The sequence below is a fragment of the Phocoena phocoena genome, chromosome 16 (assembly GCF_963924675.1).
Source record: "Phocoena phocoena chromosome 16, mPhoPho1.1, whole genome shotgun sequence".
NCBI classification, from domain to species: Eukaryota; Metazoa; Chordata; class Mammalia; order Artiodactyla; family Phocoenidae; genus Phocoena; species Phocoena phocoena.
In genome coordinates, this window is record NC_089234.1 from 81,365,817 (window position 1) to 81,382,813 (window position 16,997).

A 16,997-nucleotide genomic window follows, 5' to 3' on the forward strand; every position below is an offset into this window, starting at 1 on the left:
CTATAATTTAGTCTTGGGTCACTAACTCTCCCTGCAGAATGAGTCGCCAGCTTTGGAAATCAGGTTATATCGGAAAGGTACAACCCATCTCTTAAGGATCGCAGCAATGCTGAGGAAAGAATACAACGCTCATTGTCTTCTGCAGCTTCTTCCTTGGAGGCAGAGGACTAAATTAATCTGGTTCTAGTCATTTGAGTTCCCTATGTATTTAAAACTCTGTTGTTCTCTATCCCTAACTGTATTTGAAGACCATTATCCTTTTTCTTAACAAGGGAAGAATGACTGCAGTACCCCCCCATTCGACTAGGGGTGGAGACTAATATAGATCCAGGGATCCACCCTTAGGCTAGGTAGTAGTGACCAAGATAGACCCATGGATCCACCATTAGACTAAGTAGTGGAGACCAAGACAGACCTGGGGATCCACCATTAGACTAGGTAGTAGTGACCAAGATAGCCCCAGAGATCTCCCATTAAACTACGTAGTGGAGACCAAGATAGACCCAGGGATCCACCATTCAACTAGGTAGTGGAGACTAATATAGACCCAGGGATCCCCTGTTAGACTAGGAGTGGAGACCAGGTTTTAGTCCCAGTTCTATCACTCTATGCTTCTGTGACCATGAGCGTATCCCTGAACCATTCTGAGCTTCAGTTTCTTCCTATAAGACTGATTTTAAAAATATCTTCAGCTTTTCTGACTGATGTTTGCCTTGTTTTGTTGTAAATACCTAAAAATACGCTTTCTTTGGCTCTCATGTACACCGTGATGTTTTCTTCCCGATTTAGTTCAAAGGCTTCAAACACTGTGACGGAAAATCTTCCAACAGAAGACCACTTGTCCGTTTTCTCTGTGCCTTATTCATCTATATTGTGCTCCCATAAATTGAGTATTTTTTCTCCTGGTTCTTGGCTGTGTTGAAAACTCAAGAGTCAGCAGTGGGCTGTCTGTGTGGCCACTGTGACGGTAACTGATCCGTGGTTTTAAGGTAGCTTTTCTAGGATGGCTCGGGTGCATATGCTTTTTCAATAAAAGTGTGGATAAAAATAATTTTTATACCTTCAAGAGAATTTTCATATAAATGCCTTCTTTGTTGTTGTCAGACCATGTTTCAATGACTGGGGGAGAGAGAGGGATGGCTTGGAAAACATAGACATCCTTCAAAGGCACCGAGCACCACCACTACCTCATCTTCCCAGCACAATTGAAAATTCTGCCATCTCAGGAATCACGGGGTAAAAGTTACCCACTGTAAAACCTAGGTGTGTTTTCACCGTACAATTCTTTCACCGTTTTTGTATCTTTGAAACTTTTCATAAAACATGTTGAAAAAGTAGGGCCACTGATAGCCCAGAGATAAGATGAACTCCTGTGCTAGGCACTGGGGCACGGGCGGGGCGGCGGGAGAACTGGCCACCTCGCAGTGACCTGGGAGGCAGTCTCTCTCCCTTGTTCCTGGAGTCTTGCCCTTTCTTTTCTCACTCCGGTGAGTGATGTGATGAATAGGCTGAGTGGAGTCCAAGGTCAGAGCTGATCAGACGGGTCTCCCTTGCAGTCCTTACCACACATTCTGCAGCGCTTAGCTACCTACCGCTCACGGATACCTCACTGACACCCTGGAAAGGGATTTCTAACACTTCCTTCGTTTTGAAAGATTAACAAGTACCTTTATGGTGATCTAGACAGCCTGGGAATGTATTGAGTACGAATTTATAAATGGGTGATGTGTGTCTCTTTATCTGAGTCAAAGATTTGAAAAGATATGATCAGTGTAGGGGGTTTTTTGGTCATTCTTTCCCCCTATTTGTTTTCGAATTGCTTTTTTCTTTTGGTTGTGTGCCTTTGAACCATGTTTTCTACCCCCTCCTTAACATTTACAGGCTCCATCTGGTGGCCAACGGTCCTCTCCAGCCTACGGCTGTTCTGTGATGTTATCCCAGTTGGTTTTGTCCTGTTTCTTTTTTACTTTGGAGTCTTCTTTTTAACTCTCTGTGTTGGTTTCATCATCCTTGGGATAAATTACAACTCACGAGGCCCTTCATAATCCGACCTTTACGTGTCTTCCTAGTGTCCTTTGTAAAACTCCCACTGCCCACGTTCCACCCAGTTGGACTCTTCGCTTTCAGCCCCCGCCTGTGCACATCAGCACTCTGCTCTCTAGGAACGTACGTGCACTGGCACCCTCTCTACCGGGGGTAGTGGAAAGTTCGTGTCCTTTCCCCTTCCCCTTGGAAGACCTTCTCGACTTCTGAGACTGGAACAGGTGTTCCCACTCTGCCTTTCCCGAGTACCCTATACTCACCCCTTTATAACACTTACGACACTGTACTGCAATTACCTACTCCTGTTTCTAAATCCATCACTACTCGGTAAATGTCGAGAGGGCCGTGTCTTTTTTCTCACTATATCCGTAGTGTCTGACCCAAACAGAGTAGGTGCTCAGTAAACATCTGGTGAATGAATAAGTAAATAATGAATGAAAGAACAAATGAATGAAGCAGGGAGAGAGAAAAGGAGAGAGGTGATATTTATTTAATAACAGCTCTATTGAGATATAATTCACTCCTGCTAAGTGGACAAACTCAGTGTTTAGTTATTTTTGGATCAGCTGATTTTAAAGACGAACTTAGTTACAGGGGAAGATGTTGAATCAAGTACTCACAAAAGCTCAGTTTATTGTGGCTGCGTTGAGAGAAAAGCGTTTCTCTTGTTTAAGAACACACAATATTATTTTAACCATTAACATTTAAATGTCAAAGGAACGAACAAAGATCTTTTCTTCTGTGTGACACAGGACTTCACGTTCCTTCAATTCAGACGCTTACCTGGACCATCTATAACGTAGATGGTTCCTTGTGTTTGTGTGAGTGTCTCTGTGTGTGTCCCTGTGTGGTTTAGTTGTTTCCTGCATGTAGGGGTGGGGTGGCAGGGTTAGGAGTCCCCAACGCCATAACCGTTGCTTTCTTTTTCAGGAAGTGTATCCAAATCTTTGCTTCATTTTACACAACAATAACGAGAAGCTTGGTTTGTATTTTACGCCTTCTATTTTACGGATGCAGCTGGTTATGCCCCAGAGAGTAAAAAAAAAAGGACACTGGATGATAAATGAAGTATTCAGAGTGGCACATTCTGCAGAAGATCATATCAGTAGATAATTATTAGGGCAGGCCGTGTACTATGGGAGACACAGTTAACACAGGCATGGCCTCTCCCGGCACCCAACCAGACTGGGGGAGACGAGCATAAAACATGAAACAACGTAAGGGACGTTAAAGACAGGTGACCTTCTCCTAACCAGAAGCTGTCATGGGTAGCCTGACAAGTGAAGCGCTGACAGAAGGAGGGGTCAGGCGTTCAGCACCGGAAGGGTCTCAGGAGCGCCAGCAGTGTGACTGTGCTGAGCTGGGTGCCGGGAGGTCTACGGAGGGAGTGAGCACGGCAGACTGGAGTGTGGGGAAGGGCTTCGTTCCACGGAGAAGCAGGGGTGACTGGACCTGGTTAGGCGGAGAAGAGGCCCCTCCAGGTCCTGGAGAGGGTGTGACATCTCTGGGGAGGGGGAGAGCGCAGTAGAGAACGTGGGCAGGAGCATGTCTGCAGAGGAGAAGTTAGCACTAGAGCTCAGAGAACACTAAAAGGTGTTCCTCAGGAAGAGGAAGCTCCTGTCCACAGTAGGAAGGGATGAGAAATTCAGAGAGACACCAGGAGCGGTGCTCTGTGAAGAGAAGCTGAAGGTGGGTGAGGCTGTTGTAAACTGTGAAGCAGGAGACCAGGAGGCTTGGGCTGGGGTCGGAGTGACAAGATGAGAAGCCATCAGGAAGGTTCTGTTTCCGTGGGGACGGGCGGGCGGGGTACTGAATTCGATTTTAGAGGTAATGGCCACACCGTCCTGGCAGTACCTCGGAGGCAGTGGAAGGGCATGAGTGACCTGGCAGAGGCGGAGGGCTACAGGTGTCAGATCTGGAAAGATCTGGAAGCAACCTGCACTGAGAGATGGGCCAAGGCGTGCGGAAGCCGGGCGTCTGCACGGCAGGAGGGAGAAGCGGAGGGCCGAGGACGGAAGCCGGGCACAGACAGGGAAGTCGGTGACAGAAGGGGCCCGGGCGGCCTGTTTCAGAAGCCAGCCGCTTCCAGCGCAGGGCGGCGACGGGGAGGAGCCTGACAGCCGGCGGCGGCTGCCTTTGATCGCAGGAGCAGCGGCTCGGGAGACTAGGGAGGAAGGACGTGTCACCAAGAGGGAAGGCAGTGGAGAAAGAGGCTCAGGGCACTGCTCGCAAGTCGAGAGCTGCACGTGTCTGCTGGCAGAGGGGAGGAGCCGGCACAGACGAGAGAGGATGGAGGGAGCGATGCCTGCGGGGCGGAGAGGCCGAGGCTGAGCTGAGCTGGGCGGGGGGCGGGGTGGGGGGGAGGCCGAGGTACCAGGAGAGGCGGAGAAGGTCTGCGGGACGCGGAGGACGCGCCCGCCGGCAGCTGCTCGCTTCTGCCCCACGCTTCCCTCACCAGCTGCCCCGCCTTCAAGTCGCCCGTCCTGCCTCAAGGCGGACTGCAGCTGTGGTCCAGACCCCTGAGGGTGACCAGAGGCGGGAGGACAGCTGCAGGGTGGAATCCGTCCGGGGTGCGGGGCGTGGAACGCTGAGCAGGGCTCCGAGGCGGGATGGAGGGAGGAGGAAAGAAGGCAGACGCCAAACAAGTTCCGGAACGGAGGGGGGACACCCAAGGAGTTGGTCAGTCTCAATTCTCAGCAAAGTGACAGCAGACGCGGAAGGAGGGAGCGCGGGAAGACTTCAGAACAACTGCTCTAAGGCCTCTGTGTGTGTGTGTGTGCGTGCGTGCGTGCGTGTGTGTGTTGGGTCCCTAGAGGTGCCCTCGAGACAGGAGCAGCCACCCGGCCGTGCTCTGTGCAGACCCAGGGACCGCCTGCCAGGCTTCACAGAGGAAACGGCTGGTGGACTCACCCCAAGAGCTCTAACGGGGGCGCTGACAGAAGGGTAGGAAGCTGACTCGTTTCCAGGGACTAACAGAGGATAAGGCAACAGCTGCCTCTAGGTTCCAGGCACAGTCAAGAGAGAGGCAAGGGAGGTGAGAAGTAGAGGAAAGTGAGAGGTTTAGGCAGCAAAGGCAGGGTTCATGGGAGGGAGGGAGTGGAATGGTTGGAAAGGGCGGGAGATGGCTGTCGTTCAGAGTCCGAGGTCTTAGGAGGAGTGCGTTGGAGGGAAGGTGTTACAGAACTGTGAGAACAGGGCCCCAGAAGCAACAAAAACATAGCTGTTGATGTCACTGTGGATGACAAAAGACCCCGAGGGAGGTGGAGGTGACCTCGAGGCACCCGGGTGCCGGGGGGTGGGTGATGTATTCTGCGACATCTGTCTAATTTGAGGAGGACACGTGTCTGCGTGCATGAACACTGAGAGATGCTCTCTGTACCTCTTCAAAAGTCTTGAGATTCATGGATGGCAGTCACTTCCAACAGCCAATGCCATCCTCTGCAAGAAGTAGACCATGGCGCTCTCCACCAGTAAGCCACTCAAGATGGCCAAAAAGGAGAGCTTGCGGTTGACGTTTAGGGTCACTGAAAAAGAGAAGGCAACTGATAAGTTCTTAAGAGTTTAATTAAATGATACTGGCACGTAAATTATGTGGTAGTGTGAATGGAGTTGTTTTGTAAAGCTGTTTTTAGAAAATCTGTTTGTTCTTATTAATCTATGCTGTTACTTTTCCATCTGCAAACCTTCTGAGAGAACCAAAGCATCTGCTTATAACAAAAACACTGAGCCTCTCCTGCTTGCATCAAGACACGGATTCCCATGAATATTACACAGGAAAATGAAAGATTCTAAGGTTATAAAGAGAGTAACAGAAAAAATTTGCTACTCTTGGTTTTATAGTTTACAAGATGATAAACATTATACAAAGTATCAGATAAAAGGTCCATTTAAAATAGCACTTCTCACAATGTGTGGGAAAAAGGAAGACACACAGGGCTGCTTACCCCTTCCTTGAACTGTCCTGAGCTGGGAGGCAGGCTGGCACCCTACCCTGGCTTGATAACTGCCGGCCACGTAACCTTGGTCAAGTCCCCACGAGTCATAAAGTGGAGATAATAATGGCTGCCCTACAGACCCCAGGGGATAGATATAATGCATAAAGAAGGCATTTTGAAAACTAAAGAGTACCATGTGGTTAAACTGAACAAATACCGAATGTGTGCTATATGTAAGGCACTATAGAAATGTTAGGCATCGTGATTATTCCACGAAGAATTCCAGCGCTTAACAGGTTATATAAAAACTACTCTATAGGGCTTCCCTGGTGGCGCAGTGGTTGAGAGTCCGCCTGCCGATGCAGGGGACACGGGTTCGTGCCCCGGTCCGGGAGGATCCCACATGCCGTGGAGCGGCTGGGCCCGTGAGCCATGGCCGCTGGGCCTGTGCGTCCGGAGCCTGTGCTCCGCAACGGGAGAGGCCACAACAGTGAGAGGCCCGCGCACAGCAAAAAAAAACCCAAAAAACCGCCAAAACTATTCTATAGAGACAAGACTTCAAGCTTTCAGATGGGTTGAAAGCTGAGAAAACAATAAGACACAAACATACCTCTAACTGCCTGAAAATTGGACGTAAGGACAAATACTTTAATGAGTCTGAGGCACAGGGGTGTGTAGTCATGTTCCCAGATGACAGCTGGGATGAGCAGGAGTTTCCCGTAGCTGGATAATAACAACGCTTTCAGCAGCAAAGTGAAGTTGAGGGTTTTTTTCGCTGTTATGGGTCGTTCTACCCACAGGAAAGTAAAGATGCCAGTAAAATAGGCAGTTTGTTCTAAGGAGGAAATGAAAAATAAAGATATGAATGTCCAGTCCAAAGCAGAGCCCCCTAGAAGCAAACAACCCACAATTCCAAAATGCAGCCTATCAGCTGACCACAAAAGAAATGCTTTACCAAGACCAAAGTTTCTTTTTTGTTCCGTTTTCTTCTTCTTCTTCTTTTTTTTAAATAAACCCCTGTCTCTTGTGTCAAATCCTGTATGATTTCAGAAACGTATTTCAATAATTCTTTCATGAAATACTTCATCATCGTCTGGAGAAAAAGTAACTCCATAAGAATTGTAATCATCGACATTCTAAAGTTCCTTTAGGAAGGAAGGTTCTGTGTAAACAGCTTTATTCCTGGCCATCTCCACAGAAAGGACAGACAGGAGAACGGACGCTTTTAAATCCGAAAGGTGGGACCCAGCCTAGGAAGTACATATGAGGAGGTTCTTCGTGGTTCATTCTTCTACTCTTTATGGAGTGCCTATTAGCCATAAGGTTCTGAATCCTCTGTTAGCTAAATTTAAAACTTCCCTTATTCATTTTAACAAACTTTTTTGAGTGTAATTCCATATCCTTCCAGAAAGCATTCAGAGACAGAGTCCAGACTAGAAGAAGCAATAGTTCCCCTGGTGTCCCACAGTCAGAATAGGGCACAATCTGTTCTGTCCCCATCAACTAGGAATTTAACGTTGCTTTTAACTGCATTATTCTTTTTATTAAGATGGTTAGTGCTGATTACCCGGCTGCATACATTCTGAATGGTCTGTCCCTAATTCTACCTTAAGGTTTCTGCAGGATCAGGTTTTTCTGGAACACATGGATCATATTCCAGGAGAAACAAGTGTATTCTTTCTAAGATGTTTTATAACTGAATCCAGCCAAAATAAAGAGGTTCCAAATATAGGTGATTAGGATCGATCGACATAATTTAGGATGGTTAGCCCACATGAAATTTGATATACTCTTCAGGAGAGACACACTACCTCAGAAGGACTGAAGGGCTTGTCAACGGCAAGGATCTGTTCAAACAGGCAGATCATACAGCCTGGGTTTTGGACCAATAATAGTAATAATAAAGAACTCCCTAACAACAAGAACCATCTAACGATGGTGGGTTGTCTCCCGTCACTGGGGATACTCAAACCCTCTCGCAGGAATCTAGAGAGAAGGGTTTCTTGCACTGGACAGGAGGGCTGACTAGGTCACCCTCCATAGCTTTCTAGCTTAGAACTTGGGAGACTCGGGGAACTGCAGCTGCCCTTGGGCTCTGCACAGTCCTTCACAAGGCAGATGTTGGAGAGCCCCTAGTACTTAAGGCGTTCGTGATCAGGTGGCTTCAGTAGGAGCGGCGGTGGAGGAAACGGGAGACAGGGTGCCAGGAGACCTTCCCCTGGCTCTGCGCTGATGGTAACCTGCGGGGGGACTCAGGGTAAACCATTTGCCCTTCCTGTTCCTGTGCTTCCACAGCTGCGGATAGGGAAGGAGCCCCCATCTACCCACCGAAGAGGATGGTTGTGAAAACTGAGTTGATAATACCGTAAAAACCGTGTTTAAGTTGTAAAATACCGTATTTGTGTAAAATATTATTTATGAGTTGTTTTAGGGATTTGAAACCTAACTAGGGATTAGATTAAGACACATAAAAAAGTTAAGTAACAGTAGAAAAAAATTTCTGATCAAGTGTCAAAATGGCCACTGTAGAGTCGGTGCCACAGAAATTCCAAACTATTTGAAAACAAGCCTGGTTTGCTTCTTAGAAATTATGGACATAGAGCAGTTTATCTAGAGCAATTCTAAGAGGCTTTGCTTTAAAGCTTAAAATTATATTAGGTTCTGGTTCTTGGTTTAGGTGATGTGTTCAAGGGTGTTTTTAATATTATTACGTACATTTGGGAGTTCTCGGCCTATAGATGAATTTTAAAACCTCTGGGACTGGATGAATTTTAAAACCACTGGGCCAAGGGAGTAAGGGCAGATTGAGAAGAAGAAGGGACAAAAGAGGACACACAGTCCAGAAACGTGACATTGGAGTGGACTGGAGACAACATTTCAGTATAATGAGAAGATTGTAGAAGCAGAAAAGCATGGAAACCAGTAAGTAATAAAATAGTCACAGAAATTAATTCAACCCCATTCTGACCTAAGTCACAAATGCAAATTCTGAAGAAAAGCCATTTCAGAACTTAAAGAATTTGGGGGAGTAGCCCCTTCCCTGCATGCGGCCAGATATATAACAAGTTTCCCCTATTAAATACATTGCATTAGTACAATGCAGTCAGTATAATACATTGAATAATGCCTGGCAATTATCAATCTGTTTTAATAAAGATGAGATTCAGGCAATCTTCAGATTGGATAATCAGAACTTAAATTGAAGAATTTTACTAAAAATACTGTGTCTCAAAATACTTTACGAAACACTCTGATCTGATAAGCATAATTATTTCCATGCCATATGTGTGGTAACAAAAAGAAAGCAGGTGATTTATACACACTCACCTAGCAGATTAGTGGTACGGCTGAAAATTTAGTCTCAAGTCTTCTGACTAGCTCCTCTTTACCAGTGATTAAGACCACACACCTTAATTTTAAAATCAAAATGTTAGGTCAACTAAGAATAGAAAGCATGGCTTCTTCCTACCTAGAGAAGCAACTGCAAACATTCTATAGAAATCCCACTCTTTAGCATATCTGATAAAGTCGTCAGGATCAATGCTCCGGCTCGAATCTTGAAGCTGCCACCATCTCAGGTACGCTTCACAAAGCAAACAAAACACGCAGAGTTTTCCGTGCATCTGGTAGTCAAAAAGACATTGCCGTGCAATCAGGTAAAGAAACAACTGTACTTAACACCAATAGGCACAGAGCTAACTTCTGTGGTTTTTGAAGGATGTCCCACCTAGTAGCTTGTCAAACTCTGAACTGCCCAATTAAATGCCAGCTGTATTCAGTCTGTAACCAGTAGCTCTTAATCAGCAATGTTCAGCAGAAGCATCACATGGGGAGAGTTTTCGAAACACAAATGTCTATGCCCCAGTCCTGATTCAGAATCTGTGGAAGTAAATCCTAGGCATGCATACTTTGAAACAGTTCCAGGCAGAGGGTGAATTTTTTTTTTAACATCTTTATTGGAGTATAATTGCTTTACAATGGTGTGTTAGTTCTGCTTTATAACAAAGTGAATCAGCTATACATATACATACGTCCCCATATCCCCTCCCTCTTGCATCTCCCTCCCTCCCACCCTCCCTATCCCACCCCTCTAGGTGGTCACAAAGCATGGAGCTGATCTCCCTGTGCTATGCAGCTGCTTCCCACTAGCTATCTATTTTACATTTGGTAGTGTATATATAAGTCCATGCCACTCTATCACTTCGTCCCAGCTTACCCTCCCCCCTCCCCGTGTCCTCAAGTCCATTCTCTACATCTGCATCTTTATTCCTGTCCTGCCCGAGGTTCTTCATAACCTTTTTTTTTTTTTTAGATTCCATATATGTGTTGGCATACGGTATTTGTTTTTCTCTTTCTGACTGACTTCACTCTGTATGACAGACTCTAGGTCCATCCACCTCACTACAAATAACTCAATTTCATTTCTTTTTATGGCTGAGTAATATTCCATTGTATATATGTGACACATCTTCTTTATCCATTCATCTGTCGATGGGCATTTAGGTCGCTTCCATGACCTGGCTATTGTAAATAGTGCTGCAATGAACATTGGGGTGCCTGTGTCTTTTTGAATTATGGTTTTCTCTGGGTATATGCCCAGTAGTGGGATTGCTGGGTCATATGGTAATTCTATTTTCAGTTTTTTAAGGAACCTCCATACTGTTCTCCATAGTGGCTGTATCAATTTACATTCCCACCAACAGTGCAAGAGGGTTCCCTTTTCTCCACACCCAGAGGGTGAATTCTAACGTGCACCCCTGGTTAAGAATCACTGCTTTAAATAGGAGTTCACCCTCCATTATATTTTCAACATTCGTCTGATACACGGAATCCAGCAAGAATTTGTGTGACTCAGGAGAGATGGAAGCAGCAGTAAGAGAATAGATTGAACCTGAAGATTTCATGATTCCTCCGAAGAAACAATTAGTCTGAACATGAATTTCTTAAAAAGTGCCCCTAGGTTGGATGCGTATAAATGAAAATAGTGAAAGCAATTAAAAGCTGGAAGTTTTTAAGAGGCTGAAATTTTGGTAAAAAACAGAAAATGCTAGGCAACAAGAAGTGGCTTTGTTCCATATATTTCTCCCATGGGTTGACATTTATCAATATAGAGTGGGGAAGAGAAAGTGTGTGCGCAAACTCAATGTGGTCCAGGGACGAGCGCGGGGTGAGCTCCTCAGGCTCCTCCAGCTGGCGCACTGGCGCTCCTGGCTGCACTCTGGAATTGCCCAGGGAGTTGTAGAAATACTCCTTCCTGGATCCCATCCCCCAAGATTCGCATATAACTGGCTCTGGGTGAGGCCTCGGCTTGGAAGAATTAACTGCTGTCCCCTCCGTCTCCCGCACGTTGTTCTAATGTGTAGCAAGGTTTGAGACTCAATTATATTCCTAATATAAACACTGCCTGCGTTAACTTGGGGGAGGAGGCACAGGGAAAATAAATTGCAGTTACTGTCCCCGTTAGCCCAAAATTAGGGGTGCCGGATTTGGCAAAGAAAAATACAGGACACCCAGTTAAATACGCAGTTTAGATAAACAGCAAATACTCTGTGTATGTATGTTCCGTGCAATACTTAGGACATATGCTAAAAAATTATTTATTGTTTACCTGACTTCCAAGTTTAATTGGGTGTCCTGTATTTTATTTGTCAACCCTAGCCAAACTATTAAAAGAGTTCACAAGTCAGTACATTAAATGTATATTTCAAAAAAAAAAAAAAAAAATCTAACTTCATATATTAGGACTTTTCTGATTTTTCACCTCATGCGTTTCCTGAACAGCAGAGTATAACATGCAATAAGTTATGTTTTTAAATCTTTTTCTTTCAGTGTTTGCTTATTTCTTTTAGGTATAATTCTCTCCCTACCAGGTTATATTTAATTTTATTCTGTTCAAAATTATTGATGTCTGTTTCAAAAGGCAACCTACTAAAAGGCAATCCAGATTATCATTTGTCAACTTCCTGCTAGTGACCATATTCTTAAACATACACTAAACACTGTACACTTTTTTAAAAAGCAGTGCCTGCTACTTCTAGAAATTTCCAGACATTGTTGAGATAGAAGACCCATTCTTGTTAGAATTTCTTTGTTTAAATAATATTCTTTAATTCTGTTCAAAATTGTTGATATTATTATTTAAAAATGCAAAATCATCCAGTAAAATTAGAAAAGAAAAAAATTATAACAACTTACATTTATTTTGGTATTGAAAAGAATATGCCTGTAGGCCTGGGCTCTGCATAAAATAGCATTAATCAAGATGATAACAGGATCATACTCGATATATTTGTCTACAGGTTTCTGGCAGGATTTCTGAAATAATGCAAGATAACATTAGAATAAACATATTCATACATTCTGAAATCTTAAAGGATTTCAAAACAGCGGAGTCTGTTTTGGATTTGTATGGCAATAAGGTTATATCAGCATTTATTTAAATAAACTTCCATTCAGATACAAGATGTCCATCTGCATAAGACCTGGTTTCAGAAATGCCTAAATAGAATCTTCTAGGCTAAAAATATGAATCTTTTAATCTCATATTTAAGAAGACCCAAAAGATATTTGATTTAAAGACTGATTTTAGGCAGGAAAGTATCTCAGAGCACGCTACTTTCAATTTGTAGGAACTATTATAAAATAAGTAAGTTTATAATGTACCTTCATTGCCTGTTGGCTAGATGGCCCCAACTTTGTGGTTCTTGAAACATGATCTGAAGAAAAGGGTTCAGAAAAGTAACCCTGCACCCAGAGCTTCTGAGAGCTCCAGGCAGGTAGGAATCCTCGGGTGGCACATAGCAAGAGAAGCCTGTCTTTCTCTCCATGGAGAACATGGCAAGAAAATGGTCCTTCTCTGCCATAGTAGACGCTGGAGAACGCCGGCTGTATGCAAGGAACGGGGTTGTGCCGCCTGATTCGGAGCTGCCCAAATCAAGGCCCCCTGGGCTCTCAGCCATTCCTATTAAAGGGCTTTTTTTTTTTTTTTTTTGGACACATGATTACAATGTTATGAAATCCCAATCCCATCAGAACATATAAAATGCAGGTATAGGAGAACAAGCTCATCAGAAATGACATTTGAAAGAGTATTAGCTACAAAGTTGCATCAGGTGTCCTATTCACTGCATAAACTAATGGCTACAATTGAAACACAAAACATTTTGAAACTCTGAGGGGATAGAATAGAAATAGAAGAAGTGATGGATATGCACACATACCAGGATGGCCTTTTAATTATATCAAAGTGCTAGAAGAAGAATGGAGTGCGTTGAAGAATATGAACCCTGCCTTCCCAATGTCACGAAGTTAGATTCAATTCCAATTTAAAGCTTCTCCACTTCACTCATGTCATTACAAGAAGTGTGTATGTCTGCCTAGTCATCAGGTGAACCAATGAAGGGAGATGTGCTATTACTCCAAATTTAAATCCACCTCATAGATCTGAGGTTTAAGAGGTTAGGCTTTTTAGCTGAGCAAAGAGTAAGCCAGTATCTAAACAGAAGCCACAGAATCAGAAATTCTATATACATGACAGAGCTGTTTTCTAGAACCTCTCCCTGTGCTCCTCATGTGGAGAACACTTCCTCTCTTTATACAAATGAGAACGGAAGACCAGAGATGCTACTTCACTTTAAAATGAAACTGCAGACTGGTCAGGGATCCTCTCTTTGTCCTTTAAAAGTTCCCTAAAACCCATCTTCTGACAGCATCACAAGTCGAAGACGGGCTTTGGACATTTTTTAGAAGGAGGTAGGCAGAAACCAGCAGCAGGAGACACAGCAGCGTCGTTACTCCTTTTGCAATCATTTCTCTGACATACATGTTTGGAGTGCCTATTACACTCACAACAGCTCTCTTTACTTAGCCATGTCTATGGACCAGGCACTTCCACAGTGCTAGATACTTTCCTTGAGACATAGGCTCTACCCTCAAGGACCTTACAGTTTAGAAGGGGAAGTCAAATAAACATGCTACTGTAAGTGCTACAATGGAATGAGCACAGGGCGACATGAACCCCAACAGAAGAGGCAGCTGCTGGTATCACGGGACATGCTATGTGCTATGCCCATCTCCCCTTCCCAACGTGCTGAGTAGTTTAGAAACATTGAGAATTCATTAAAGTCTGCTGGTTCCCTCCCTGTCAGTTTAGGCCACATTTTTTCCTTGTTCTGCTTCTGTTATTTGCTTTTCCCTTGAGTGCTTCCTTCACCTTGAATGTAATGAGTCAAACCACACACACACACGCACAAAACGAACAAATGTGCTAAAACATCCGATTGGGAGATAGCTCAATGCGGTAGAAATGTTTTCTTAATTCTGGCAAGATGGTTCTATTCCGTATCATTTATTACTCAACAGACAAGTATCCTGAAAGAGAAAGCTGTCCTCTAAGAAATCCCTGCAGCACAGGGACCGTGCACACCCTGGGAACTGAAATACTGCTTCCACCAGCTCAGTTTTAACATGGATATGGCTTAGTTTCTGCTGCTATGTTCTCTAATTCTATACTGAATCACATCTCTTTCAGAATATAAACTGGCCATTTTTTTTCATGAATATTCTTGCTGCTTCGTCCTTCCCATCATCTCCAGGACTAACCCCTTCCCCACTCATTCTCAAATTTTAGCTCCACCATAAGCAAACATATCTGAGAAGTGGAACCTGTGAGGGCAGTGCTGTCTTATTCATCTTTGCACCCAGCACCCAGGGGTGGAAGCTGCATCTTGTTGCCCTGAACAGAACTAAAACTTGAGACAGTCTCAAAGGAGTCTTGTTTTGTTTTGTTTTGTTACCATAATGGATTTAGCAAATATCTGAGCACTTAAAATAGGCCAGGCTCCTCAGAATATTAAAAGTACAATATCTTTAATATAACTATAATAAATTGTGAAGCGCTGAAGCCGAGAGAGTGACTAAAAGCAAGGGACACGCTTCCATTAGAAGAAAGAGAAACACAGATAAGCAAGCTGGGAGAAATGGCAGGAAAAAGCAAGAAGAGCAAAGGGAAGGGAGATTAGAATGAAAAATACTGGTAGGAGATCAGGCTGAGTATACTGCTGACTCCAAGTACAGCAGAGAAGAGATCAAAGTACCTATAAGTTACCGGCTGTAACCACTTAGAAACTTTGTATATTTTTTTTCCCAACAAAGAGCCTGATGTCTAAACACTTTTTCCTTTTAATCCCAGGACTTGGGCTGCCTTTACAAAGTTAATTAATTTATGGTTTGATTTTCAGAGTCTGGCATCACATGAATGATTTGTCTGAGTAACGCAAGCATGCATATCATTAAGCATTAGCATGATATAAACAAGGATGCTACCTACTCTGTTTCATTAGGGAATGACTGTGTACAATAATCCATAATGTACAGTACCACCGTTCAGTATTCCAAATATTACTCTAAAATCTGTCTCCTGGGTGAGAAAGTGCAATGTCTGGGGGAAAAAAGTGGGGGAGAGTATAGCTGTTGACCTAAACAGCTATCCAATAATTATTTTCTCTTTACATAAGTAAAGGTATAGAGAAGCCAGCGTCTGATGATTTGAACAGGGATTTTGTTGTTGTTAGCTTAATGCCAATATTTTTTTAAAATACAGATTATATTACAAATCACTGCTAACTAAAATGCATAGGCGTTTACTAGCTTTTCTTTGGACAAACTATATTCACAGTTACGTGGCTGTCGTCTTTTAGACGGGCCATTTAATTGGACTAGTCCAAAGCCATTAAGTTTAGACCACATATAACTTACTGTTCTCTCATACCGGGATGGCCTAGGATATGATCATCTAAAAAACCTAGAAATGGTTCACTCATTCAACAAATATTTATTTAATACCTACTATGTGTCAGACACTGTCCTGGGTGGTCCAACTACATTAGTGAATAAAATATACACAATCTCTGTCCTTGTGTCGCTTACATTCCAGTGGGAGGAGACAGGCAATCAATAATAAAGTCGATTATATACAATATTAGAAAATGATAGGTACTATGGAGAAAGATAAGCAGGGAAGGGTGATAAGGTATACCAGCCTTGAAGGGGGGCTCATCATTTTTAATAGAGTGGTCAGAGTAGGCCTCTCTATAAGATATTCGAGAAAAGTCCTTGAAGGAGGTGAGGGAATGAGCCACACAGATGCCTGAGAGAAGACTGTTCCAGGCAGAGAATTTTTACTTCCTCATTTTTGGTTTTTATATCACCAACGTCTAGCATCGTACTTTGCACATAATACTCTACATGCAAAAACCACAACGGATGAAGCTTGAAAAAGTATTCTAGGAGAATTTACTATAGGTTATGAAGTGTAAAGATGGTAACATCTGTCTATCAAAGGGAGAATAAGAATGAAATAGCTTTGGCGTGAGCCCAAATGTCACCCTAATCCGGTCTTTAAATTTCTACGCACAACACCGGCATCCATCTCCGTCCGAGGATTCGTTCGCCCGGAGCAGCAAACGTGACCGGCATGAGAAAAGCGCTGTAGGGTATGACTTCTCTACCACTATAGGGATTCATGCAAAGGTTCTACTGAGCAGGAAAGGGAATGTCAAGCAGCGAACTGAAGTCTGTATTAGAGGACCCTGAAACTCGATGGTTTTTTATCTTCATCACCCTAAAAATCTGGTAGAGGTACCATGGGCTCTCGCGGTTCCCAAACCTCGCTGCGCCATTTCTTCCCCAAGGACAGCCCACACCTGACAACTCACACAGATGGTTATCTTCAGCACGCCGTGGCTGTAGTCTCGGTACAACTCCTTGGCCTCTTGGTTGCATTCGATGCACCTGTACTGGCAGGAGGCCGAGGCAGCAGCAGTAGGAGGAGTCACTGCCACCCCATCCGTCTTCCCCTTTCCAGTTGTCACCCCTTCGGCGTTCCCCTTGCCAGGCCGAAGCCCACACCGCCCATCAGTGCTCATTTCCACGCAACTGCGGGCCAGAACTTCCGATTCAGTGGCGGGGAAGACGTCAGACGCCAGGCCGGAAGCCTTGCGCGGCGCGGTGCTTACCGGG

The 16,997-nt window shown here is 44.2% G+C and overlaps 1 protein-coding gene across 1 annotated transcript; it reads right to left on the minus strand.

Moving 5' to 3' along the window:
- Window positions 1-5,422: 5,422 nt before the first annotated feature.
- Window positions 5,423-16,911, minus strand: ARV1 (ARV1 homolog, fatty acid homeostasis modulator). The gene is made up of 5 exons (XM_065894630.1): window positions 16,694-16,911; window positions 12,174-12,293; window positions 9,448-9,601; window positions 6,589-6,813; window positions 5,423-5,567 (listed from the first exon to the last, which is right to left on the minus strand). Exons 1-5 carry the CDS (start codon window positions 16,901-16,903, stop codon window positions 5,443-5,445), a joined length of 834 nt encoding a protein of 277 aa, XP_065750702.1. The 5' UTR covers window positions 16,904-16,911; the 3' UTR covers window positions 5,423-5,442.
- Between the last annotated feature and the right edge of the window lie 86 nt (window positions 16,912-16,997).

Coding starts and splice junctions, on each gene's coding strand:
- ARV1 (XM_065894630.1), bottom strand. CDS start 16,903: ATGAGCACTGATGGGCGGTGTGGGCTTCGGCCTGGCAAGGGGAACGCC. Junction 6,814..9,447: donor GTTTGCAGTTGCTTCTCTAG/GTAGGAAGAAGC, acceptor TTTCCTCCTTAG/AACAAACTGCCTATTTTACT. Junction 5,568..6,588: donor CAATTTTCAGGCAGTTAGAG/GTATGTTTGTGT, acceptor TCTCTTTTTCAG/TGACCCTAAACGTCAACCGC.